The 27,670-nt window shown below is 50.0% G+C and overlaps 1 protein-coding gene across 2 annotated transcripts; it reads right to left on the bottom strand.

The window, feature by feature from the left end:
• Positions 1 to 818: 818 nt before the first annotated feature.
• SNTA1 (syntrophin alpha 1) lies at positions 819 to 27,115 on the bottom strand. 2 transcript variants are annotated; one of them, XM_040638172.1, is made up of 8 exons: positions 26,791 to 27,115; positions 23,525 to 23,710; positions 8,001 to 8,205; positions 5,597 to 5,804; positions 5,324 to 5,454; positions 2,444 to 2,630; positions 1,524 to 1,711; positions 819 to 1,439 (listed from the first exon to the last, which is right to left on the bottom strand). In XM_040638172.1, exons 1-8 carry the CDS (start codon positions 27,098 to 27,100, stop codon positions 1,361 to 1,363), a joined length of 1,494 nt encoding a protein of 497 aa, XP_040494106.1. In that variant the 5' UTR covers positions 27,101 to 27,115; the 3' UTR covers positions 819 to 1,360. The 2 variants fall into 2 exon arrangements, with proteins under 2 accessions (XP_040494106.1, XP_040494105.1); XM_040638171.1 differs by having other exon boundaries at positions 2,434 to 2,630.
• Positions 27,116 to 27,670: the final 555 nt, after the last annotated feature.

A 27,670-nucleotide genomic window follows, 5' to 3' on the forward strand; every position in this document is an offset into this window, starting at 1 on the left:
TTTCTGGACAATGCAAGCAAGTAGAGAGTTATAAATGTGGCATACTCACACGCAGCCAGCACCCAGCCAGCACATTACAGCTTCTGAAGAACATTCCACAAATCATGTTCCAAGTGTCCTATCTCCTGCTCGAAAATGAAGCTCTCTATGATGGTTTTTAAATAGGTCCACAAATTCTCTGACATTCCTTTCCTCAATAAATGGAGCCTAATTCCCCTCCCCTTGAGTGTCAGCTGGCTTAGTGACTCACTTCTAATGAACAGAATAAAGCAGAACTGACAGCAGGAGATATCCAAGACTGGGTCATAAGAGGCATTGTGGATTCCTCTTGGCTCTCTCTTCTGTGTCACTCCCTCTGGGGGAAGCCAGCTGCCTTGTCACAAGTGCACTCAAGCAGCCCCTACAGTTAGGCCCACATGGTAAGGAACACAGGCTTCCTGCCAACAGCCAACGAGTGAGCAATATTGGAAATAGAGCCTCTAGCCCCAGTCGAGCTTTCAGATGAGTGCAGCCCCAGCCAAACCCTTGATTGCAACCTCATAAAAAACCCTGAGTCTACAACATCCCAGCTTAGCCTCTCACATATTCCTGATCCACAGAACCTGAAAAATAATAAACATTCCTTGTTTTAAACTGTTAGATGTGGGGTAATTTGTCACACAACAACAGACAACAAATACACTTTCTTTATGGCCCTGTGGTTAAAGGTCTGCTCTTCTCCTGGAAAAGAGCCCCAATCCTGGGTCTGGTCCATCTTGGGACTATGGGGGCCATCGAGTCCAGAGGCCAAGGCACAAACCACAAACACTAGGCCAGGCTGCCTATGTGCTCACAGGCTGTTTATTTATCCAAGAGGAAGGAGGAGAGGATGAAGAGAAAAACCGATGCCCCAGGTGGTGGAGCTGAGGGGAGAAATGAACAGAAAGGTTCCTCCTCTTTCTCTTGCCATGGACCCCAGGGAACTCCAGCATCAGATGAGGCCTCTGGGGGTGGCTTAGGGGCCTCTAGGAGGCCTGGCAGTTGTTGTCTGGGGTCAGGATCCCCACAGGGGCAGGTCCCAGGCTCGGAATGGCTTTTGTGTACACAAAATATCTCTCTGCAAAAGGCACTGGTGGGGAAATGGTGGGGCAGCTGGGAGGTTACCCCATCACAGGCAGGATCCACTGTGTCCTGAGTCTGGGTCCCAGTCCCAAGACTATCCCAGCCTCCCTTAGAGGCTGGGACTCTGCACTCTTATTCCTTTCCGCTCCCTTCCCTCAGCCCAGTGGTGAGCAGGCAGTCAGCGGAGGCCAGGTCAGGCCATGTGGCAGACACCCTCTCTTCAGGGCGAGTGCATCCGGTGACCTCTAGGCCAAAAGCCCTAGGCGGGTGACTTTGGCCGAGAGGAAGGAGTGGATGATGAAGACCATGGTTTTGGGGCACGAATGCAGGTCCAGCTGCTGCAGGGTGGATGGAGAGAAGGGTCAGGAGCCCCATCCAGTCTGGCCTCCAGGACAACATAGCCCCCCGCCCCCTCCACTCACAATCTCTCCTTCAGCACCCCCGAAGTCCAGGAAGAGGAGGCTGGCACCATCATCCGAGGACATCTGCAGCTTCTCAAAGGGCTGTCGAAGTAGCACGGCTCGGGCCGCACCGGGCTCCGCCGCCCACAGTGTAAAGCCCTTGTCGATGTGCACAGAGAGGTTGCAGGGACGGCCATTCCATGTGCAGGCTGTGGGGGGCACACGGGCACAGGCACAGCTGGAACCTCAGAGACCATAAGCCCTGCTTCCGACCCTCACCAGCAATGCCACAAATGGGGCTTGAATACCACTCGGGATGGGAAGCTCACTGCCTGGTATGCCATCTGTACATTCACCCGGTATCGAGTTGCCCCCACCCTCAAATACAGAAAAATGGGCGCTTAGAGAAACGATACCCCACTTCTAGTCCCACTTCCAGCAATACCAAAAGTGGAAAGGGAAAGCTTAAACTCTGCCATGTTCAGAAGGCCCACTCCCTCACTTCCTATAAAGGTATCAGTAGACCCACCAATCATGGCCCTTGGAGACCTTAGAGACCCATAGAATTACCCAGTTAAATGTGAATTTCGGATAAACAATGGATTATTTGGACATACTTACACTAAAAAAATATTCGTTGTTTATCTGAAATTCACATTTAAGTAGGGGTCCTATATTTTATCTGGTAACCATACTCCAAGACCCATCTCTCACATTCTCCCCAGTGGAATCACAAAGCCAGGGCAAGAAAACCCAGGGAAAAGGCCTTACTACCTATTGGTGACCTGCACATCCAAAAGAGAGAGCTCTTAGGGATCCCAAAGCCCACTTTATATCCCTTTCCTGAAGCACCCTAGAGAAGGCAGTTTGAATGCCTCTGGGGGTGAGAGGGTCATTACCAGAGGGGCACTCCCCAGTCCACCCAGCCCACCTGTAGACACCTCTTGCACACCCTCAGCAGCCCGGTGACAGCCATCCACCAGCTGGCGGGTCCAGGTGGCCAGCTCCCGCGGCGACTCCACGCTGAACAGGTGAGTGTCCACACCATGACGTGTGCCCGTGCGCAGGGCAAAAGAGAGCTCTGCATCGTAGGGCACCGAACCCTTGGAGGGGCCTGAGTGCACCAGCCTAGGGGCAGGGGGGACAGGGCTAAGTGTGAGGTCGCAGACAGTGCGGAAATAGGCCAAGGGGGTGGTGACCTGGGAAGGGACCCTGTGACTCCTTTACCACCTCATCAGTGAACAGGACTTCCAGCTGGGCCCTGACTGACTCACAGGAGCCCACCCCCTGCCACCCTCCCGCTTGCTTCCTCAGCTCCAGTCATACTAGCGTCTTCAAACTCACCGAGCACATTCTTGCCTCAGCGCATCTGCAAATGCTGTTCCCTCTGTCAAGTGCACTCTTCCCTGATGGCCTGCATAGCTCACTCCCTCCTTTCCTTCAGCTCTTTGCTTCTCCTCTGAGAAGCCTTCCCTGATCTCCCTCTAAAATAGCACCCCTGGCACTCACTAGCCTTCCTTTTCACATGACACATTATGCTTATTCTTTATTTGTTTCACTTGGTTTTTGATTGCCTTTTTCGCTAGAATATCATGTAGAATACAAATTTTTGTCTGGTTTGTTCACCACTCTAGTCTCAGCAATTAAAGCAATGCCTGGCATGTAGTAGGTGTTTAATTAACATCTGTGACCTGAACTGATGAGTCACGTGATTAGTTTGGCACTCCATGACCTGCTTATTCCTGGTAGACAGCTGGCTTCTGACCCATGGGCCGGAGCCCCATCCAGAGGAAGAGACATGAGTAGCAAGGACCCAGGCACTCAGTTTGATTCCCACTTGCTGTGTAATCTTGGGCAGCTTACTCCCCCTCTCTGGGCAACAGACTCAAGAGTTCTGGCCTTAGCCCCCTTTGCTCCCCACTCCATACACTCTATCTCGTAATTTCAGCTACCCACTAGAGCTGCTGCTGACACCTAACTTCCCATTTTCCAGCCCACAACTATAAACCTGCCATTTCCCAAGATTCCTATCCAAGCTCCCTCTCCGTCGCCCACACAATTTGCACTCAACTCAGCATCTTGCTCCAGCCTCCCCCTTTTGCACTCCCACCCCTAGTCCCACTGCTCGCCCAGACACGAGCTCCAAACCTCCCATTCATCCATTCATCCTGGACACCTCCCTCACCCTCCCCATCTGGCAAGCACTAAGCCCAGTTAATTTTACCACCCATGTGTCTTCCAATGCAAATGCGGCCTTTCTTCTCCATCTGCTGCCTCCACCCACCTCCACCACCTCTCCTGCATGACTGCACCAGCCTCCCAGCTTCTATCCTGCCCCCTCCAGGGCATGTTCCACGTGGCAGCCACAAGGATTCTTCTAAAACTCAACCCAAGTCGGGGCACCTGCGTGGTTCAGTCAGGTAAGCATCCGACTCTTGGTTTCGGCTCAGGTCATGATCTCGGGGTCACGAGATCAAGCCCGGCTTTGGGGTCCACATTCAGCAGGGAGTCTACTTGGGATTCTCTCTCTCCTTCTCCCTCTCCTTCTGCCCCTCCCCCTGCTCGCTCTCAATCTCTCCCTAAAATAAATAAATAAAGAGGCACCTGGGTGGTTCAGTCAGTTGAGTATCTGCCTTCCACTCAGGTCATGATCTCAGGGTCCTGGGATCCAGCCCCTGTGTAGGGCTCCCTGCTCAGCAGGGTGCAGGGGGGAAGGGTCTGTTTCTCCCTCTCCCTCTGCCCTTCTCCCTGTCCTGCTCTCTCTTGCGCTCTCTGTCTCTCTCATAAATAAATAAAATCTTTAAAAATTAAAATAAAATAATTTTTAAAAAGCTTAAAAACTAATTTAAGAAAATTTTTAAAAACACACACACACAGGGGCGCCTGGGTGGCTCAGTCGTTAAGCATCTGCCTTTGGCTCAGGTCATGATCCTAGCATTCTGGGATCGAGCCCCACATCAGGCTCCCTGCTCAGCGGGAAGCCTGCTTCCCCCTCTCCCACTCCCCCTGCTTGTGTTCCCTCTCTCGCTGCCTCTCTCTCTGTCAAATAAATATATAAAATCTTAAAACACACACACACACACACACACACACACACACCAACACACACCCAGGTCACCTCCCTTGCTAAAACCCTTGCACTCTGCCACAACTCTTAAGATAAAGCTACTAGCATTCCTTAACCATGCAGGAGAGGTTCTGCAAGATCAGGCCCTGCTGACTCCCCATCTCGTTTCTCTCCATTTCCTGTAGAGAGTCTACACCCCGCTTACAGCACACTCAGAGCTCTGTGAACACCCTATAGCCCTTAATACTTCTGTACCTTTGACCATGTTGTTCTCTCTGTATAAGATGCTCTTCCACTCTTTCTTAAATAGCAAACTTCTACTCATCTGTCAAAGTCCAGCTCAGTAGCACATCCTGCTAAAGCCTCCCCCAACAGGCCAGGCAGAGTGAAGGGGTTCCTACAACTCTGGGCTATGAAGGCTGTTCCTAGATCAGCCTCCCCCACCAGACTGGGTGCTCCCCGAGGGCAGACTGTTGGGATCAGCTCCCCGTCCCCTGAACCATGCTGCACATTTGGGCAGAGTAGGTGTCAATCAGTGAGTGACTAGTGGGACCTCACATCCTTCTCTTGCAAGCCCCCATTTTACAGATAAAGAAACTGAGGCCCCGACAACATAGAGACTTGCTTCAGGTCACCTGGGAAATAACTCAGGGCAGAATGAGGCTGGAATCTTCCACTTCTGAGGCCCACTGAGAGCATCAACCCCCCCCCCAACCTCCGGGTGAGACAGACACCCCTGCCTGCCTGTGGATACCTGGTGGCAATGAGTGGGGCAGTACGGGCTGGCTGGCTCAGAGCCTCACGGGTCTGGGGTAGGTGGCAGTACAGAAGCAGCTCCTTCTCGGTCAGCAAGGCCAGGGTGGGTGCTGTGCCCCCACTGGGCAGCTGCAGGGGGCAAGGCAACAGTGAGGTGGGGCAGGGAGGGGAGAGGTCAGAGGGCCAGGGTGGAGTGGGATGGTGCATGGGAATGTGGTTAGCTCTGGGGGAAGGGTCAAGGTGGGGGACAGATGCCTGGGTCAGCAGGCACCTGCTCAGTCAGCCAGCCGATCTGCTTGATGTCCTGGCTCCCAGCTGCGCTGGTGGCTGCCAGCAGTGCCTGCAGCTCGTCCTTGACCCAAGGCATCAGAGCGTTGACCTGGGCCTGGACAGCAGCTGCCCACGACTTTGCGCTAGCCTCATCCTTGGCCCTCAGGAAGAGGGTGTCTTGGCCATCTGCTGAACGGATCTCCAAATACCTGCAGGCACAAACAGAGTGGAAAGGAGGACCGGTCTACTAGGCTGCAGCTGCCCAACCTTGCAATCTGGCCCAAAACCCCATTCACTGCAAAACCAGGAGAAACCACAGGGGTATCCATGAGACAATCAGGAGCGACGCTCACGGCTGGGGCTCCAACCACAACTGGGGCTTCACGGGGTCTAGGGACAATAGACTATGACACATACACACATAGGCATATACATACAAATTAAACACATATGCAAACATGTGTGGTAGGAGCCAAAATCTCCTACCACACATGGGAGGATTCATGATCTTGTTTTTTTCCTCCTGGTTTCTAAGGAGAAGGATTCTCCTGCTGAGCCAGCTCCCAGGTTCTCCCTTGTGGCACAAGACCAAAGTAATACACTAATGGTGGCGGGGGCAGGGGGAGAGCACGACAACTGAGAGGCCAAGTCAGTCTACATAAAAAGAGCTGAAGGAGTGGAGAAGGGAGAAGGGAGAGAGGGAAAAAGCCATGTGGACAAGTGTGGGGGAAGGGTTTCGGGGAGGTACCAAGAGGAGCAGTGATAGGGAAAGGGTATTTAAATGTTATGTGGACCATTAAAGATGTGCTCCTCTTCGCCCTTTCTGTCACAGGTGAAGCGGGGCAGAGACTGGAGGGTGACTCACGCAATACCTATTCCAACCCCCTTCACCTTTGCCTCCCTCTACTGCAGAACTAGGAAGCAAAATACTCGAGTTCCCGCCTCCCTTGCAGCTAGGGCTGGCAGAGGAAGAGGCTGGAAGCCTGACTCATTAAGGGCATTCTCTGAGTAGTGATAAAAGCCTAAGTAGCTGACCCCGAACCATTTCTTAAACATGTGGAAAAGTAAGCCCCTCATTTATTTAAGCCATTGCTTACTGGCGTTTCTGATACCTGCAGCCCGACGTAATCCTAACACTTAGTAATAAGTGTGAAATATCTCTCATTATATTTTGGTTAGCAGATTGTGTTCCTTTGACGGGGATATTTCGTGCTGACAGGGAACCGCATTACATCCAAGGTACCTGTGTTTCACGTGTGCACATGGTCAAGCATGTGCCTACGTCCATATACACATGTGAATATTAACATAAACATATGCAAACACATATGCACAGATCTACACCCACACTCATGCAAATGCTCACATCTGCACACAAACACTTGCGTTTACATGTCAACTCCACCTGTACACACAGAAATACATGTACACACAGGCTTCAGGTGATGTCTGGGATCAGGCTGGGAGCCACAATTAACCTAATGTTCCGTAAGTCTCTGGAAGGACTAATACTACCTTACCTTCATCCAACAGTGACCCTTCAATCACCAGTTCTTGCCTCATGGGGGCAGGCTGGGGCTGGGGCATTGGTAGGGCTGGGAGAGCAGATGCTGAGCCTCCAGGCCAATGTTGGGCATCCGCCTGGCCCTGAACCTCAGCTGTGACTAGGACCCACAGCACAAGCCTTTTATGCTCATGCTCTGTATACACCACCCCGATACTGCATACCCCACTTCATCAACATGCACCATTCAACCAGCACCGTCACTCAGGCATCTACAGTTTCTAAAGCAGAGAGGGCTACCTGGAAGGAGGCAAGTTCCATCCCTTCCTGGGTGTGTGATCTTGGGCAGGTTACTTTCTCTCTCTGTCCTCATCTACAAAACGGGGGTGAAATAACAGGACTTTGCTCCTAGGGTCGCTGTGAGAGTTAAATTGTGCACGGTAAACACTCAATAATGTTGGCTGTTACCAATCTTATCATCAGTGAACTGTTAAGGGCTGCTCATTTGTGAAGGATGGTAACTTTCCACAGCCCTGACACGAATGTTATAGACATCTAAGAACCTCAGCGGAGTTAAAAGAGACTGAGTCTGGAAACTTTATTTCCCGGTGAGGAATCTAAAGGTCAGTGAGGAAAAGGGACTAATTCAAGGAGAACTAGGACTAGAACCCAGGGCTCTTCTACAGACCAAGCTCCTCCTCAGATGTGAACTGCTCAGAGGAAAAAGAGAGAAGCCAAGCATACCATCATCCCCTTAACTGCACTTCCACATCCATCCAGCAAACATTTCTTACGCCCTACTATGTTCAGGCATGGTGCTGGCCACTTGCAACACAGGGCTATCTTTCCTTTGGCCCCACCACTTAACATCTGTCTGAGTTGCTCCCCACCCCAGACTTACCTGGGCTCCGAGTCACTGGGGGTGCACCTCCTTGAGACATACGCCATCTTCAAGGACATGTGTTTGGCATCACTGATGTCCCGGGGTGGGGGGCCAGGGGAAGGTGGCTGTCGCTGAAGGGGTGAAGCAGGAGGCGAGTCCCAGCCAACCGAGGTTCCGCTGGCAGAGTTCTTGAAGTATGGTGAGACCTCCTTCATGTACTTGACTGGCCAGAGGACAGGTCAGCAGTTACTATTGTGACATGGGCTCCCACGCAGCACTCATTACAACTGTCACTAATTCATAAGAGTTTAATTCATGTCCCATATCACTATCCTCCTCTAGGTTAAAGTCTCTGACAGGGCAGTGTGGTAGAAAACACTGGATGCATGCCAACATCCATGCTCTCCTGTTGCCCCTGGTTTATAGGCCCATGCCCATGCTGCCTGAAAGAAAAACCACACTTCCCAGCCTCCTTTGCAGCTAGGTGTGGCCACATGACTAAGTTCTAACCAAGTAAGTAGAAGTGTTTGGACCTTAAAGGGAATGGACAACAGCCACAACAAGGCAATGAAAGAGCACTGAGACGGGAGTCAGGAGATATGACTGCTCTTCCACTGGCCCATTGTTTGCCTCTCTTTCTTCAGCCTTCTCATCTGCAAAGAGGAGACGTGGAATGAGCTAGTCCCATGGGACCGAGTGGCTGCCAATAGTCCTCCAGTATAGTGATAGCCTTCAATCTTGAGACTTCCTTTTCCAGGCTCCCTTACAGTTACAAGTGCTTATATGACCAAGTCTGGCCAGTAGGATGAGAGCAGAAGGGATATGTGTTGCTGCCAAGTTCTGCCTATTAAAGAAAGATGCATGCCTTTCCTTTCCTCTTTTCCCCTGACAGGGTTGAGCTGGCTGGAACACAGACCTGTGAAGCACCATCTTGACCATGAGGACATCAGCCACAGTCTAAGGAAGGCTGACCAACAAAACAGAAATAAATGGATGGTGACACTTTGGAGATGCCATGTCAGACTTGGACCATTACCTAAGAAAACAACAACTTCTATATATATTATATAGATATTATATGTATATATAATAATAGATATTTTATATTTATAAATATTTTATTAATAATTATATTATAAATATACATTTATAAATATATTTTTATTTATTTATTTGAGAGAGAGAGCACTCAAGCAGGGGAGGAACAGAAGGGGAGGGAGAGGGATAAGAAGACTCTGCACTGAGGGCGGAGCCCTATGAGGGGCTCGATCATCCCAGGACACTGAGATCACGACCTGAACCGAAACTAAGAGTCAGATCTTCAACCGATTGAGCCACCCAGGCACCCCGGGACTTCTATTATATTAAAGCCACAGTATTTTATGGGTCTCTTGCTACAGTACCTAGTACCCTAACCAATATAGGTGCTCTTAGCTCTGACCAAACAAACATCATTGAGTAAGTATAGTAAACACCTTCTAGAATAGCATTGTCCAACAGAGTTTTCTGTGCTTATGTAAATGTTCCATATATACACTGTCCAACAGTAGCCACTAGCCACATGTGGCCATGGAGCACTTGAAATGTGGCTAGTATAAATGAGGAACTGAATTTTTATTTTTATTTAATGTTAATTAATTAAAGATTAAATTCAAATAGTCACTTGGAGCTAGTGGTGACTACACTGGACAACAGAATCCTAGAATAACAGCACAGATCTACTTCTCTGCCCAACTGACCCATAAATTCATGTTCTGACATGTGATCCTGCCCTTCTGGCTATGCTAGCTAGATCAAGGTGAACACCTGACCCACACTAGGCTACCCAAATTGAGACGGGGAGAGAGTCGAGACTGGTGTCTCGAACGCACATGAATGCTATGGGGGCAACCACCTTCTTCTGTGGGGACAGAGAAGAGAAAGCTGGTCTGTAAAGAGAACTAGTGGAGACGCATGCTGAGAGACAGAGGGAAGGCCCTGCCAATCGCCTGCTAATGCTCCAGTTTCTGATACTCGTCCTCTAGAAAGTCGAACTGCCGTCCCAACAGGAGTTATGATATTTGCAGCCAAAACAGTCTTGATTGGGGCCTGGATGCATGCCTTTTTAGAAAAGGAAGATCTGGGGTGCCTGGGTGGCTCAGTCATTAAGCGTCTGCCTTCGGCTCAAGGCCTGATCCCAGGGCTCTGGGATCGAGCCCCACATCGGGCTCCCTGCTCTGCTGTGAGCCTGCTTCTTCCTCTCCCACTCCCCCTGTTTGTGTTCCCTCTCTCGCTGGCTGTCTCTCTCTCTGTCAAATAAATAAATAAAATCTTAAAAAAAAAAAAAAAGGAAGATCTCACTAACAATGGCAGCTAGAAGGAAAAGGCAATATGATGACAAGGTTGATATGATAGGAGTAGAGATTCAGAAACAAGTCAGTTTTCCTGAGTACTTACTGTGTGCCAGGTATTGGACTGGCCTTAGGTAGGACTGGGATGGTAAACATATGCACTTAAGCTACCACTTCGTTATCCCTTGCTCATGGAAGACACCATAAATCAATCACATTTGCCCTGGCATCTGGACTGTTCCCAATTCTGATGAGCAGCAGTCTCCTCATCCCTAAAATCAGCTAGTGGGAAGGCAGTGTGTACATCAAAGTAGTTAAAAGACTTGCCCAAGTACTGGTCTCTCTTCCCCAAGCTAGGCTTTCCCCCCTGTTGCACTACTAAGGGGTGCCTATGCCTGCTAGTCCTTGGGCAGCCTCCCCCTCTCTTCCCTCAACTATCATGCCCTCATGGCCATCTGGCTTGCTAACCATCCAACTTCTGCAATCAGAGCCTCACCAGTATGCTCTGCCTGTGAGCAGACGAGCCAAGAAGGGGTGAGGAAGCAGTTACTGGCCCAGCTCCCTGGAAAAGCCAGATAAGAAGCTATTTCTATCACAGGAGACTGTCCCTCAGGCTCAAACAGGACCCAAAGCAAACAGCAGTGAAAGCAACAGGGAGTCACAAACCCTACTAGGGTTGGAAGAGCAATTAAGTTGAAAACAAGAGCAGGTTTTCTTGAAAGAATTAAGCCTAGGTCTGAAGTTTAGGAACTAGGACTAAAAATGACTCAATGACTCATCCTCATCATTACAGCAATGACTAATCCCAGGACTGACTATTGGATTATGTCTCAAGGGCCAGTGGAGGTGGGACACATCACAGCCCAACTGACAGCCAAGCCATTCCCCCCTTTTCTCTTTGCTAACAGAATCCTGAGCCCTACAGGTTGGGCTTCTCCCCAAACAAGGAAGAAAATCATGACTGGTCAAAGCTAATCATGATCATTCCATCCCTCTTGCTTGTGATTGGTTTAGCAAGGGGCAAAGTATACAATTCTGGGCAACAAGAAGTGAGGGAAAGCACACTGCCTTCCCTTTCTCTCCTCTCTCTAGCCTTTACAAGTTGCTGGGAGGGGAGTTGGTTCTAGAGCAATGATAGTCACTTTTTGAGCACAAGGACTGGGGTCCACACACTGAGGATGGTGAGGCCTTAAATTAATCTACCCTGTAATCACGCTGCTTTTAGGTATTCTGGGAGAAAACTCATTTCCTTCCATGTCTAAACCCCTTTGAACTGAGTTCCTGTTACTTGGAGACAAAAGCATCCTGATTAATACAGCCTCCCCACCTCCCACCCTGTATGGGGAGGGGGGATACAACTGATACATCCCCCTGCTGTCACTAGCCACACCCCTCCCCTGCACAAAGTTCTGCTATGGCTCTCCTGCACCTTTCATCAAAATCCAAGGCTCGGGGCACCTGGGCCTGGGTGGCTCAGTCGGTTAAGCATCTGCCTTTGGCCCAGGTCACGATCCTACGGTCCTGGGATCAAGCCCCACATCGGGTTCCCTGCTTACCGGGGAGCCTGCTTCTCCCTCTCCCTCTGCTATTCCCCCTGCTTGTGCTCTCTCATTCATGTGCACTCTCTCTCTCAAATAAATAAATAAAAGTTTAAAAAAAATCCAAGCCTCTCCAGGACCTGAGCCCTGTCTAATTCTCTGGCTTCACCTCCTGCTACATCCCTAATCTCACCCTCTAGTTTAATCATCCTGGCCTCTTCAGAGCTCTCAGAAGCTGTATGCGTTTCCAAACTTACACACCTTTGAAAATGGAGTTCCCTCTGCACAGAATGCCCTTAGTATATAGTCTTTTTTAAGATTTTATTTATTTATTTATTTATTTATTTATTTATTTATTTGACAGAGACGGAGAGAGAGAGAGCACAAGCAGGGGGAGCAGCAGAGGGAGAGGGAGAAGCAGGCTCTCCACTGAGCTGGGAGCTCAATGTGGGGCTCGATCATAGCACCCTGAGATCATGACCTGAGCCAAAGGCAGACACTTAAAGACTGAGCTACCCAGGCACCCTACAGTTTATTTTTATTTTATTTATTTATTTATTTGAGAGAGAGAGAGCGAGTGAATGTGTGTGCGCACGTACGTGTGCTTGAGTGGGGGAGGGGCAGAAGGAGAGGGAGACAGAATCTCAGGCCAACTCTGCACTGAGCGTGGAGCCTGACACAGGGCTCAACCTCACGACCCTGAGATCATGACCTGAGCAGAAATCAAGAGTCAGACGCAACCAACGGAGCCACCCAGGAGCCTCAGTATGTAGTTAAGAGACAGGCACTCTTGGATTTGCATTCGAGCTCCAGCGCTGTCTAGCTGCGTGACCACAGACAAGGAAATTCACCTGTCTGGGCCTCATTCTTCAAGTTGATAAAAGAGGAATAACAATGTCTTCCTCAGAGAGATGTTAGAATAAATAAGATGATGTAAAATATGTGGCAGAGGTAAGGGACTCAAGAAATACGAGTTTCTTACCCACCAGCCGCCCCTGCCCTTCTTAGAACTCGGCTGTGATTTCGTGTGCTGGGGCTCTCTCACCAAAAGGGGAGCTCCTAGAGGACAGAAACTGGACTTGATTTGAAGCCAGAGTCAGTGTTCTGTACATGGAGAAATGAATGCCAGGACAGGACAGGTTCATTCAGGAGGGAGAAGGTGCCACAGCCCAGGCCAGTCCCATCACCCCTCGAGGAAGCCCTCCCAGATGCCCACTCTGGATCCGCTATGCCCATCACTTCTGCAGTCCCCCAGACCCCACTCCTCTATGTGTCTGTGTGGGAGTCTGTGTCCCCCACCAGGCTGGGAACACTGTGCGGGCAGGGACCTCATCTGACTCATCCCTGTGTCCCCAGAATCCAGCAGGGATCTCCTACGCTACACGCTCAGCTAATGAACATTTGTGAACTTTGAAGCCGGAGAAACTACTTAGAGCCCCTGCTCACCCAGGCCATCCCAGAACTGGGTCCTCCTTCTCCTTTCCCACAGAAACATACTATAAATGGTCAGCACACCAGCCAGTGCCCAAAACAGGGCTTGGGTTTCACAAACCAATTGGCTTGTCCCAGAGTGGGGGTGGGGTTCAGGGGGCCCCAGAGTGTGGCCATAAATAGCCCAGCTCTGAGGCCTCCTCTCTGCTCTGATTTCAGTCTGAGTCACCCGCCCAGGCAGGGTGGGGCTAGCCAAAGGCAGTGGCCTGAGGGCTGATGGCCCTGTGGTCAGCATTCTTGAGGCTCCAAAGATAAGTCCAGCTGGTATCCACACCCTCCCCAGCCAAGCCCCCGACCCAGGAGCATGGTGAAGCAGTGACACATGGATCCTTCCTCCTCAGGGAAGCTAAGACACACAAACGTAGGACACCCTGCCCCTTCCAGAGTCCCCTGTTCCCCCACAGCTCTGCCAAGAAGAGACAGCACCCAGCCTTGGCCCCAAGGATCCAGGAAATAGATTCCACCAGAAACACAAGGACCTGAAATAGGCAGGACAATTCACCTAGGCCCAGTATAACTGGGAGGGAACATATGTACTGCACAGAGAAGGGGATACATCTGTTTTAGCTCAACACAGTATCCCCAGCACTTATCCCAGTGCTCAATAAATGTTTGTGACTGAATGTCCTGGCTTTGAGTCTTGACCGAAGCCTGTCCTCTAAGCTCAGGCTGTTCCTTGTCTGTTCAGTGGGTGGTCACTTACTTGCCCCCGCCCAAAATTACATGGTCTATCCAATTGTCTACTAGGCTAGAGCGTCTCTCCTCCAGCCAAAATGTCAGTTCCATGAGAGCAGGGACCTGTTTTCTTATTCACTAGGGTATCCCAGCATCTAGTATAGTACTGACATATAGTACCGGGTAATCGGTAAGTATGAAATTTGTACAATGAATGAATATAGACAGGCCTGGGGCTTCTCATCCTGGAGAGAAAACACTGAAGGTAGGCTCTGGAGTGAGGCAGATTTGGGTATAACTTCTTTACTCTGTGACCTTGGACAAGTGACTTGACTTCTATGACCCTCTGTTTCTTCATCTGTAAAGATTTTATTTTATTTTATTTTATTTTATTTTATTTTATTTATTTAGAGAGAATGAGAGAGAGAGAGACCACATGCAAGCAGGGAGAGGAGGGAGGGGCAGAGGGGGAGGAGAGAGAGAATCTCAAGCAGACCCTGAGCTGAGCACAGAGCCCTGAGATCATGATCTGAGCTGAAATCAAGAGTGGGCCGCTTAACCAACTGAGCCACCCAGGCACCTCAGTTTTTTCATCTTTATAATGGGAGTAAAATATATCCATTTCTCAGGGTACTGAGACTCAATACCTATAAAGCACTTTGCCCTGCCCAGCATACACTAAGTCTTCAGTAAACTGCAGTGTGGTTATTATTTCTGCCGCTGTTCTTAGTGTGACTGTCTAAGGGATAGGCACAGGAAGCAGTGATAGGCAAAGATTTCAATCCAGGCCCTGTCACCTGCCACCTGGCTTTGGCGAATGTGAGCCTCGTTTTTCTTGCCTATATGATGAGCACTGATGCGCTGGCTCTCTTAGTAAGGTACTGTGAAGATTCAAGTCCAGGCTGCCCACCTGCCTGTCATGGATGGTATGGAGAGAATGTAGGAGTCTAACAGGCTCTGGAAGGGGCGACCTTTAAGGTTCTGCTGGTCTCACAAGGCTGGGTTATAAATAGTTCCCAGCCCTTGGCAGGCCCTGCATCAGGCCTGACCAACAGAGCCTGCATTGCCACACTCTGGGGCATAACAGTCTCACCTTACTACACCCTTGTGCAGTATAGGGGACGCCATCCCTCAAGATCCTAAAGGCAAGTGAACCCTTTGACCTAACAATACACTTTGCAGGAACCCAGCTGCAGATAAAGGCTCACAAGTGCACAGAGGGCTCACAGCGCCATTGTCTATGGTGCAAAAGGCTAAGAACAACTTGAATGTCCATGAGTAGGGGCGGCGAAATATAAGATGTGAGCTCCCTGACTGGCAGACCACTCAGTCTTGTTCATGGCTATGTCCATGGTGCCAACATCAAATCCTGGCACAGAGCAGGGGTTCAGTAAATACCTGTTAAATGAATACGTGAGTCCCAATAAGGGGATATTATACAACCACTAACAAGAACGAGACAGAGCTACATGTACTGAGTTGGAAATATGTCCTCAACTTGTGAAATGATAGAAACAAATATGGAAACTTTCTGAAAGTGTGAAAATATCAACTGTGGTTGTCTCTACAAGAAGATAATTGCTTGGGACTCCTGGGTGGCTCAGTTGGCTAAGTGTCTGTCTTTGACTCAGGTCATGATCTCGGGATCGTGGGATGGAACCCCATATTGGGCCCCATGCTCGGTGGGGAGCCTGCTTCTCCCCTTCCCTTTGCCCTTCCCTCCACCCCACTTGTGCACTCTCTCTCTCAAATAATTAATAAAATCTTCAAAAAAAAAAGATGATAATTGCTTTACATTCTCCCGGGGTTTTTTTATAGGTGTATATTACTTATTACATTATTTTTAAAATCAACTTTGCTTTCAAAAATATACCACCGCATGGGCGTTAACATGCAACTGATGAATCACTAAATTCTACCTCTGAAACTAATGATACACTGTGTGTTAACTAAATTGAATTTAAACCATATATATATATACACATTCCAAATGTAAGACAGGATCCAGAGATGGAGCTCTCATCGCCTCGATGCAAAGGGCTCCAGGACCTTAGTCCTGGGAGAAATTCGCACTTACTGAGAGCCCACCATAGACCAAGCACCAAGCTTGACTCTCACAAACACATCTTCACCCAATCGTAACAATTCAATGACATGATCCTTATGTAACAGTTGAATACATTGAATAAACAGTCTCACAGGGGTGATATGACTTGTAGCACATCAGAAATGTTTAAGAACTCGAGTTTTTACATCTGACAGATCTGAGCTCAAATTCCATCTGTGCCACTGTGTGACCCTGGGAAAACAGCATCACCTCTCTGAGTTTCAGTGTTGTCATCTGCACAATGGGATGAATAACAAGCCTAATTCACAGAGGCGGTTTTGAGGATTCAGTGAGAAAACATATGGAAGGCACCGAGCACAGTGCCTAGCATACTGTAGGTGCTCAATAAACAGCAGACACTATCATCACGATCATTATCATCGTAATTTCCTCCACCACCATCAGCAGCCAGGCTCACACAGCTAATTGAGGCCAGAACCTGTCTCCAGAGACCACAGGCATTTTAATCAAGATCCAGGGAACAGGCCAGGCCTAGATTAAGCCAAGTTTTATCTACAGGCAGTCACATGGCCTAAACATGTAAGCATGTGTATGGCTGTGTATGTGTGTGTGTGTGTGTGTGTGGCCAAATAAATGTTTCCTTGAGAACAGTGATTACAACAACAGGTCTTTGTGGCCGTGGGAGGACTGGATGGGGGCCTCATTCAGAAGTCCCTCGGGTGCCTCAGGGGATCAACAGCACTTCGCTAAGCCAAGCAGGGTGGCTTCATATTACCTGGATCTAGGACTTAATCCGTCTTTTGACAGTAGTGATACATTAAGCCAGATTTTGGGCAGGACACCTGGCAGCGCCCATCTCCCAGGGGAGGAGCCGGCAGGAGTTCCAAGGACTCATCATGGATACTCTCAGGACTTCGACAAGCCCGGCTTGAGCTTTGAGCCCCATCTTAAACATTTAGGAAAGCCAACCGCAATTGACAAGGTTCAGGTAAAGTAGAAAGGGTCAGAGATGTACCCCCGGGACAAATCCCTACTGACCAAGAGCTAATGTATGCCGCTGGGCTCAGTGCCAGGCGTGGGGCTCTGAGACAGACCGCACACGACTCCTGCCCTGAAAGACCTTCGAGTTCACTGGAGGAAACAACGCGGCAGCCTGCTGCTGACATAAAGATGAGAGAGGCTGACATTCACTGAACGCTTACGTGCAAAAGACTGTGCTATGCACTTCAAATGCACTGTCCCAACCTTAGAGCAAAAAAACTAAATAATCGGGGCGCCTGGGTGGCACAGCGGTTAAGCATCTGCCTTCGGCTCAGGGCGTGATCCCGGAGTTGTGGGATCGAGCCCCATATCAGGCTCCTCTGCTGGGAGCCTGCTTCTTCCTCTCCCACTCCCCCTGCTTGTGTTCCCTCTCTCGCTAGCTGTCTCTATCTCTATCGAATAAATAAATAAAATCTTTAAAAAAAAAAAAAACTAAATAATCGAGTACCTACTATGAGCACTGGTCTTGGGGTGTTTTAGTTTCTCATCTCACAGATAACCATGCAAGGTAGGTATTACCCAAGACTGAAGAAATAGTGGCCTCTGCAACCAGACAGACCTCAGTTTGAATTCTGTCAATTTATTAGTCATATGACCTGAAGAAAGTTATTTATTCTCAACAAACCTTGGTGACCTTATCTGTAAAATGGGGATTACTTAATTGCTATCACTCTATGCTGTCTTTTTTTAAAGATTTATTTATTTAGTTTAGAGCTGGGGGGAAGAAGAAGGGGGAGGAGCAGAGGGAGAGGAAAAGAGAGAATTCACAAGCTGACCGTGCTGAGTGCAGAGCCTGACACAGGGCTTGATCCCAGGACCCTGAGATCATGACCTGAGTCAAAACCAAGAGTCAGATGCGCAACCGACTGAGCAAGCCAGGCGCCCCACACTATACTACCTTTAATCATGAATATTTACGGACATGCTACTCTATGGCTGTTATCTTTAAAAAGTTTGAACTTTATGTGGGATGTATTTTTACTATTCTTTAGTAGTAGTAGTAGTATTTTTTAAAGATCTTATTTTTAAGTGGGGCGCCTGGGTGGCTCAGTCGTTAAGTGTCTGCCTTCGGCTCAGGGCGTGATCCTAGTGTTCTGGGATCGAGCCCCACATTGGGCTCCCTGCTCAGTGGGAAGCGTGCTTCTCTCTCTTCCACTCCCCCTGCTTGTGTTCCCTCTCTCGCTGCCTCTCTCTCTGTCAAATAAATAAATAAAATCTTTAAAAAAAAAAGATTTTATTTTTAAGTAATTTCTACACTCAAGCGAGGGTCAAGCTCACAACCCCAAGATCAAGAGTTACATGCATGGGGCACCTGGACGGCTCAGTCAGTTAAGCATCAGACCTTGGTTTGGGCTCGGGTCATGATCTCAGTTGTGAGTTGTGAGATCGAGCCCCACCTCAGGCTCCAGGCTCAGCATGGAGACTGCTTAAGACTCTCCCGGGTCCTGGGTGGCTCAGTCAGTGGGACATCTGCTTTCAGCTTGGGTCATGATACTGGGGTCCTGGGATCGAGGCCCACATCGGGCTCCCTGCTCAGTGGGGAGCCTGCTTCTCTCTCTACCTTTCCCCCCTGCTCATGATCAATCTCTCTCTCTCTGTCTCTCTTTCAAATAAATAAATAAATCTTTTATTAAAAAAAAAGACTCTCTCTTCCTCCCCTTCTGCCTTCCCCCCACTCACACCCCTCCTCTCTCTCTCTCTCTCTCTCTCAAATACATAAATAAATCTTAAAAAAAAAAAAAGGTGTGATGGGGTGCCTGGCTGGCTCAGTCGGTCAGGTGTCTGCCTTCAGCTCAGGTCATGATCCCAGGGTCCTGGGATCAAGCCCCACGTTGGGCTCCCTGCCTGCCTCTCCCTCTCCCTCCTCCTCTCCCTCTTCCTCTCTCCCCGGCTTGTTCTCGCGCTCTCTCTCTCTCCCTCTCAAATAAATAAAATCTTAAAAAAAAAAAAAAAAAAAAGAGTGTCATGCTCTATCAACTGAGCCAGCCAGGTGCCCCTGTCCTTTAGTATTATTTTTTTTAGGCATCACAGGCTCTCTGTTGTCCCTGTCTTGCCAGCCACAACGGGTGTGGAGGGGGTGGATAGCATTTGGCTGTCTCTCCCTTTTCCCCCAGGCCTGGTCTCTAAGGGCCAGGCTAGCCCTGGCTCCAGGTCTGTGCACACAATGGGCCTCTCTAAGCAGCAGACAGAGGCGTGTTGGCTGCCAGCTTGGGCCCAGACTCCGATCACAAACACATCCCTGTGGCTGAGAACAAGCTAAAAACATTTGTGCAAACCCCTGACCTAGCAGAGAAAAGGGTCTAGAAGGCAGGCTGGGGTTAATGAGGCCCAGCTGAACCCCTGACTTAGGCCAGGGAAGTAGGGCTGGCACCCAGAGTTAGCTAGTGACATCTGTCCTTCTAGGATGCTCTCAGGGGGCTCTGTACCCACTGAGCCCCAGGCATCAGGAAAGATGCCCAGCTGCCCTGCCAGGTTCACATCCAAAGGACAGGCCATCTTTCCATGGCCCCTTGGAGGTGGCCTCAGAAGTGGGATGGGGAGGGGCGCCTGGGTGGCACAGCGGTTAAGCGTCTGCCTTCGGCTCAGGGCGTGATCCCGGCGTTATGGGATCGAGCCCCACATCAGGCTCTTCTGCTATGAGCCTGCTTCTTCCTCTCCCACTCCCCCTGCTTGTGTTCCCTCTCTCGCTGGCTGTCTCTATCTCTGTCGAATAAATAAATAAAATCTTAAAAAAAAAAAAAAAAAGAAGAAGAAGTGGGATGGGGATCAGGAAGTTTTGAACAATGTGGCTAGTAATTGGGCTCCAAGGCAGAACCGAGACCCAGAGAGCGTCTCAGGAGCCCTGAGTCCAGACTGGTGAAGCTGCCAGACCCTTACCTTTTCCACAAGCTCCCCCATAATCTCAAGGACCAACCACGTCCCAGCATCCTAGCTCCCTCAAATCCTCCACGCTTCTCAGGTCACTTCTGCAATTCAAAGACTCTTGAACCCAACGCCTGGCCCCCGCCCCTTTGCTGCCTTGGGTGGAATGATCGTTCCACAAGCCTGCTGGGCTAGGACAGTAGCTCAAAAGAGACTTCAGCTAAGAAAAAGCTAGAAAAAAGTAACAAGAAAGCCACATCTCCAGGGGCACCTGGGTGGCTTAGTCATTAAGCGTCTGCCTTCGGCTCAGGACGTGATCCCAGGGTCCTGGGATCGAGCCCCGCATCGGGCTTCCTGCTCTGCTGGGAGCCTGCTTCTTCCTCTCCCACTCCCCCTGCTTGTGTTCCCTTCCTCGTTGGCTATCTCTCTCTCTGTCAAATAAATAAATAAAATCTTAAAAAGAAAAAAAAAAAAAAAAGAAAGCCACATCTCCAGACTCTTCCTCCTATCCAATCCTGCTTAGGTCAAACCACCACCATCTCCTTCCTGCTCATGGTCCCAGCTTCCTTGCTGCCATTCTGCATCTATTTCTGCCTCCCTCCAAACCAGACTGATGCTGCTAAAACCCAGATGTGCCCAGGTGGTGCTCCTGCTGAACCCCCCTTCAATGGCTCTGTTTCCCTCCAGAGGAAGTCCAAATGCCTTTAGCCTGGCATTCAAGGCCCTAAAGGCTCTCAGTCTGGATAGCCTCCTCTTTCTCTACTCCCTCACACCCTCGGCTCAGATATAGCTAATTAGTTCCCAGGCAGTTCCCCAGCTAAGTCAAGTCGTTTCACCCCCCTGCGGTCTTGCTCACACAGCTTGGCTGCCTGGAATGCCCTTCCCCCACCCCATACACACATCTGCTTATTGCTCATAAAGTGCCAGCATCCCCACTTCCAGGAAGTCTTTCCTGACTATCCAGAGAGAAGTAACCACTGCCTCCTCTGATCCCTGGACAGACCCCAAATCAGCACCTATGACATATCCATAATCTGGTAGTTTTGCTCAGCTGTCCCCTCATTACACCGAGATTCCCCTCAAAACCACTGAGCAGAGCAATATAAAGGGAGGAGGAAAAAGAAAGCAGAGAGCACTCTCATTCTCATCCAGAAGGGAGGAGTAAATATGGGAAGATTATAAACAAATTTATTTCATTTGTCAAATCTTTCGTTGTCAAATTTATAATAAAATAAATTTGTTAACTTAAATGAAATGGACAAATTCTTTAAAAGACATTAACCAGTGAAGCTCCCTCAAGAAAAAATAGATCATCGAAATTGCCCTATTAAGAACACTAGAACTGCAGTTAAAAACCTTTCTACAAAGATGGCTTCCTTGGAGAATGCTACCAAACATTTCAGGAGGAAATAATACCAATTCTAAATAAATGTAATGGGAGGAGGACAGTTACTAATGTTTATTGAGTGCCTACTATGTGCCACATCCTATTTTGGGCAAGAGATGGGCCAGGCTCCAGCTGGAGACCTGGGACAAGGTTTGCCAAGGAAAGATCTTACCCCGGGAAAAGTCTCAGAAAATATGACAGCTAGAGACCCTCTATCCTGGAACGGTACACGTTACTTCTCATCCCTACTGTATCCATGACAGACATTGCTAATCACTTCCAGCTCCTCTCTGCTGACCCCAGACAAGACTTCCCAATCCTTCCAAATATGTGCCTCCCAGTAGCCACCTGGGAAGATGACACTCAAAATGAAAGCTATTGGTCATCTCTGATCTAGTCTAATTCCAACCGATAGGGAAAGTGAGGGCCAGAGAAGGCAAGGGTCTTACCCAAGGCCAGAGATTCATCACAGGGCAGACAGATTTTAGAAACTGATTTTTAAATAGTTTGTATGAACGAGACAGTGTTTATGTTTTGTGTCTTCCACCAGATGGTGAGCTCCTTCAGAAGAGGGCCTGGGTCTGATTTTGCTTCTGACCCAATGCTCTGCACACCAGGTACATAGTAGGTACATAAATGTTTCTTGGCTTAGTAAGGAAGGAATGGAGTACCAGAATGATGCAGAAGGCTCGGGTGTTAGCTCCTGAAGCCAAGAGAAGCCTCGAGCTTCCAATGCTCAAAGATGCTATCTTCTCAGAATGACCCATGCTGAGAACCCAGGTAGACGTTCTCAACCTAAAGACAAGAGGGTGAGGGGACCTCGGTGTGGATTAGAAATGTGTCTACAGAAGAATCTTACCACCTACAGATTAAACTTTCAAGCAGAAACTAAAAGATCTCAAGTCAACCAAAAATGACATTTCGATGAGTTTCAACTGCATTACTGGCTATAAATATCAAAGTAATGAGGCATAGGGTAGGGCGAGTCTCTTAGATCTATATCACTTATGAGTGATCTTATTTAACTTTGCTATTAAAATATGACTGTTATACTTAAGCTTCAAGGACCAATACCACAGAGCTGACTTTTTTTTAAGTATATACGTAAAAGATGCACCAGAGACACTTAAATACATACACCGAAAATGTAAGAATAAAACAAAACTGAGAGAGACCCGAGGTCAGGGCCACAAGCATGGCAAAGATCACCCAGAGGCTGTTTGTTTCTGTGGCCTTTTGGAGACCTGTTTGGGGGAAACAAAGGCAATCTATCAGGACGCAGGCCTGGGGCTCAGCTCAGCAGCTCTGCTAGCCGTGGCATTCTCCGTCAGCCCCCGCCATCTCCCTGTGCCTGTTCTGGGCCAAGAGCCAAACACACATTCCTCAGGCCCCCACAGCTTCCGGAATTGACAGAGGGGAGTTTGAAGAAAGGGCTGAGCAAAGCAGAAACCTCCTGGGAGAGATGGCAAAAGGCAGATATGGGACAGCCACAGCAAGAGGCTTATCACAACCGATGGGGAAACCGAGGGCCAGAGAAGACAAAGGTGTCATCCAAGACCACACAGTGCGAGGATAGTGGAGGGGAACCACCAAGGTCCCCCTCCAAAACTCCTCTCTGATCCTTGCTGGAAGGATCTGATGTTCTGCAACATAAAGCCCAAAGTCTTTATGTCTTCTCCCAAAGGAGGATGGGTCTTAGGGGTTTCAGGGTCCCTGGAGCTGAGAGCTCTCCAGTTTCCTCAAGAGAGAATATTAGCCACCCCTTCCCCAGTTCCTCCCTGCCCCTCTCTTCCCCCCGATTCACTCGCTGGGTGGCAGATCCTGCCATGTACCTTTTGTCCTGATCACACAACCCAGTAAGACAGAAGTGACATCCCTGTTTTACAGATGAGGAAACTAAAGCTCAGGGAAATGAAATGACTTGTCCAAGTCTACAGAGCTCATGAATGGGAGGGAGGAAATGAAAACTAGGTCTGTCTAACTCTGCACCAGCTCTCCCACTACCACCCCATTCTGTGTCAAAGCAGGTCCCCAAGTTCTGTTTCTGTTTTCAACCCTGCCCACCTCCCAGCCCCCACTGCTGGGCTGAGGCCATTTGAGGCCTGGGGGAAGCAGGAAAGAATTGAACACCCTTGGTCCCCAGTGCTTACCCTCTAGCACCACCTCTTTGCCCGTCTTCTTCAGGACCTGCACCGCCTCATCATGGGTAGCAGAGGAGAGGTCTTCCCCATTTACAGACAAGATGGCATCCCCCACGAAGAGGGCCTCGGTCTGGTCAGCTGCCAGGCCCTTGAAGATCTTGGAAATGAGAATAGGCATCTTGTTCTCACGGCCCCCTGCACAGGCACAGAAAGAGGAAGAAACTGAGGCAGACACTCCAGTGCTTGAGAGTCCTATGAAGGCAAAATTACTTCTGAAGGCCTACCTCGGTGCCCAGCCCAGTGCCAGGAAAGCGGGGATGAGAGTAAAGAGGATCTCAGAAATGAGTCTTAGAGTCTTCGAACACTAACGAATCATGTTCTAAGTTCATAATGGAGGTCGGTCACTGGATCTTTGGCTAAATGCTTTGGGTGTTCACCCATGTTTGAGTAACTTACAAGTGCTTCAATAGCTTTTTCTTAAATATTTTGTATTTTAAGCCATTTTCCTACAATGGAGGAACCCACTGATACCCCTTAATCTGGAATAAAGACAGAAACCAGTTATTGCTGTGTTCCCCCAAGGATCTCTTTAGCAATCGGAAAGTTTTACAATCCAGGACACCAAGGCCTTAAAGTCTAGATTTCAAAAGCCTATCCAAATTACATCTCTGATACAAAAAAAAAAAAAAAGAAGCTAAAGCTAATACATCTTATTGAATTGCTTTATTGCTAAACTCTTGAATATCCTTTTAAAATATGAAATAGTCATAATAGTTCACATTAGTTTCACATACCAAGTGCCAAGCGCCGTGCTAACTGCTTTCAATGTTGTCTCACTGCATCTTCACAACCTCCCAATCACACATGCATGCTCAGTTCCCTCTCAGGAAAAATGAAGTGCGGAGAGAAGCCCCTTGCCCAAGGTCAAACAGCTTGTTGGTAGCAGCAAGGCAGTATTTGAACCTAGGTCTCCTGGCTCCAGAACCAACACTCTTAACCCTATGGTTGACTGTAAGTCAGGCCCTCAGATATCACATTACCGGAATACTATCCCAGAATACTGAGGATGAGGAACTAGTGGCCCATAAAGAGAAGGTCATTATTTCAAGGTCACACAACAAATTGGTGGCAAGGCTCGGGCTGGAACGCCTCTCCTGGCCCCCACGCAGGCCCAACAGTTTACTCACTGCACTGCACAGGATTTGAAGCCTAGAAAGGAATGGGTTGTGTTTTTGTGTGTGTGTGTGTGTGTGTGTGTGTGTGTGTGTGTGTGTGTTTTAAGATTTTATTTATTTATTTGACAGGAAAAGAGAGGGAGGGTGAGAGAGAGAGAGCACAAGCAGGGGGAGGGACAGAGAGAGAGGGAGAAGCAGGCTCCCTGTTTCGATGCAGGGCTCAATCCCAGGACCCTCAGATCATGACCTGAGCCAAAAGGCAGACACTTAACCAACTGAGCCACCCAGGCGCCCCTAGGAATGGGTTTCTATTTATATCTGCTCTCCTCCACCAGAAACTAGGGACTTCAAGGTTTGAAGCTATGATCATTCCAGGCTGCCTCAGGCTGGGCAGGACCCTCAGAGGGAGGTCACCATGGCAACAAGAGCCCAGGCTCCATCCAGGAAGAACTGAATGGAGCTGGTACTTCCCCTGACCCCTCCTAAAAGTACCTTCACTCCCACCTGGAAGTATGGAGCTAAGGAGCAACTTTATGTGACCTTGGAAAGTCTGTGCTCCTCTCCAAGTCTCAGCTTGTCCATCTGTAAAATGGAACTCTGTATTAACTCTAAGCTCCTTTCGGCTTTAACACACTGAGTGTAAAATTTTTGGATTGATCTGTTGCCCTCTTCCATTATGGAGTTTAGGGACAAGATTGGTGTCCACTCTCTGTCTTCCCCATTTCTCCATTTTAGATTCCTTTGGTCGGCTGCCTGGGAATGTGCCCTTCCATGGGGAAGAACCAAATCCCCTGGGCATTCTCTTAAGGCCTGATCATTGAGGTTCAAATCCCAGCACTGTCATTCACTGTTTGAGCTTGGGAAAATTGTTTTACTTTTCTGAACCTCAGTTTCTCCACCTGCAAAATAGAGATTATGCTCCCCAGTTTTTACCACTTGTTGCCTGGATGAAATGGACCATAAGCCTAGAGTACCAGGCACAGCATTCAGCACACAGGGGTAGCCATCCCCACCCTCTCACCCAGGCCCAAGGGTCTGGAGACACCAATGAATAGACCCAGCACCAGGGAGAGAGAACAGTGTATATCCAAGGTGATACAGAGCCGACACCCTTTCCCAAGGCAGATAGCACCCCGAGAAGCAGATGGGTAGGAATGGTGAACCTAGCTGCTGGGAGTATCGTGGGATTTTAAGCACTATGGTAAGTTGCTTTGGGAGTCTCTCTTGGCCTCCATTTTTCCTCTCATCTAACAGCAATAATTAACTAGGCACCTACTGTGTGCTGGCAGGGTGAGTACCTCAGACTCCTGTTCTCACAGAAAAGTTACAACTCTATCATTAGCCTCATTATACAGTGAGGAAACTGAAGTCCAGAGATGGGAAGTGACTTGTCTAAGTTCACACAGATCCAGGACTCAAACACAGTCTGGTTGCATCCTAAAGAAAGTTCTCAGTATTGGGGGCTGAGATTTCTCAGAGAGGAGTAACAACTCTATGTCCACTCCTCTCAATTATGCGCAAGGTGATGATGGCCAGATCAGGAAACTCAAGCCCAGGACTCTCCGCCTAGGTACACAGGATCCTGGATCCTCAGACTTCTAGGTCCTTTCTGGACCCCTAGCTGTGAGCCCAGCGTGCCTCTACCCAAGTCTCCAAACCTGTGCTCCCAACTCTAGATCTTACCCCTCCCCTCCACCTTGGTTTTGTCTCAGGGACTTCTTCCTCCGTGCCTAGTAGCTTTCCCAGGCCTCAATCCCCTTTCTCCATCCTTTGCTCTCTTAAGGCCCCTCTTGCCCTTGATGTCCGTGCAACCCCGACATCTCTATGCCTCCGCACAGAACTCCCCACCCACCTGTCCTTGGTGCACCCAAACCCGCTCCACCTGTGCCTTCGGAGTGAGGCCTCCGACTCCCGAAACCCCTCCAACCTTGGTGCTCCCAGTGTCCTCGTTCCCTCTGACCCCTCAGACACCCTCCTTGGCTCCAGACAGTAGTCCTCCAACTCCACGTCCTCCGTAGGCTGCCAGCCTCCGCGACCCCTGCGCCCTCGGCGGCCCCACAGACACCGCGACCCCCGTGCCCTCGGGGCCCCCGCGCCCACCTTTGATGCTGATGCCCAGCCCGCCGGCATCTGCCTTGCGCACCGTCACGCGGCGCCGCTGGAGCAGCAGAGCCTCGGGCAGCTGCGGGGGCGCCGCGCCAGGTTCGGCGGCGCCGTTGAGCTGCGCGGGCTCCTGCTCCCGCGGGGCGCCGGGCTCCGGGCCGAGCTCGCCGTCGGCGGGGCTCACGGTCAGAGCGTCCTCCGCGAGACTGAGCAGCACCCGCTGCCACCGCTCGCCGCCAGCCCCCGAGCCAGCCCCGGCGCGCAGTTCCAGCAGCCCGGTGCGCGGGGAGCGCCTGCCTGACGCCATCTTCGCCTCCGAGCCCCCGGGCCGCCGCGCTCGCTCTGCCCCGCAGTGCCCGGCCCGCTCCGACCGAGCGCCCAGGGCAGAGGGCAGCGGGGGCCCGACTGGGCCAGCCGCTACCCTACCCCCGGCCGCTGGGGGTGGAGCCTCGGGGGCGGGGCTGTCCAGGGGGTGTGGCTACGGCGAGGGGCGGGGACGCAGGCAAACTGAGGGTAGGACGCGGCTGCGCCCAGGACCCGAAGGATGCAGTGTGGGACTACTTGGGGGTTGCGGACGTAGGGAGTAGGGGGTAGGGGGTAAGGGTCAAGAGGTAAGGAGGGATGCGGCTAAGTACGGAGCTGGGCGGGGCCATAAGGGGGCGGGGCTTCGTATCGGGAGCAGGATCCTGCGACAGACACTCTGAGCTGCCCAAGGCCGTCGAGGGCCAGGACCGTAGCTCACGGGTGTAGGAGCCCTTGAGAAAGAGGTAGAACCATGGATCCTGGCGCGAGCCTTTCGGCGTCGGGGCAGAGCTATGTATGGCGGAGAGCTGCTCTCCAGGGACAGGGCTTGTGTAGACACCGAGACCCCAGGGAC

The sequence above is a fragment of the Ursus maritimus genome, unplaced genomic scaffold (assembly GCF_017311325.1).
Source record: "Ursus maritimus isolate PB19 unplaced genomic scaffold, ASM1731132v1 scaffold_22, whole genome shotgun sequence".
Classification (NCBI taxonomy): Eukaryota; Metazoa; Chordata; class Mammalia; order Carnivora; family Ursidae; genus Ursus; species Ursus maritimus.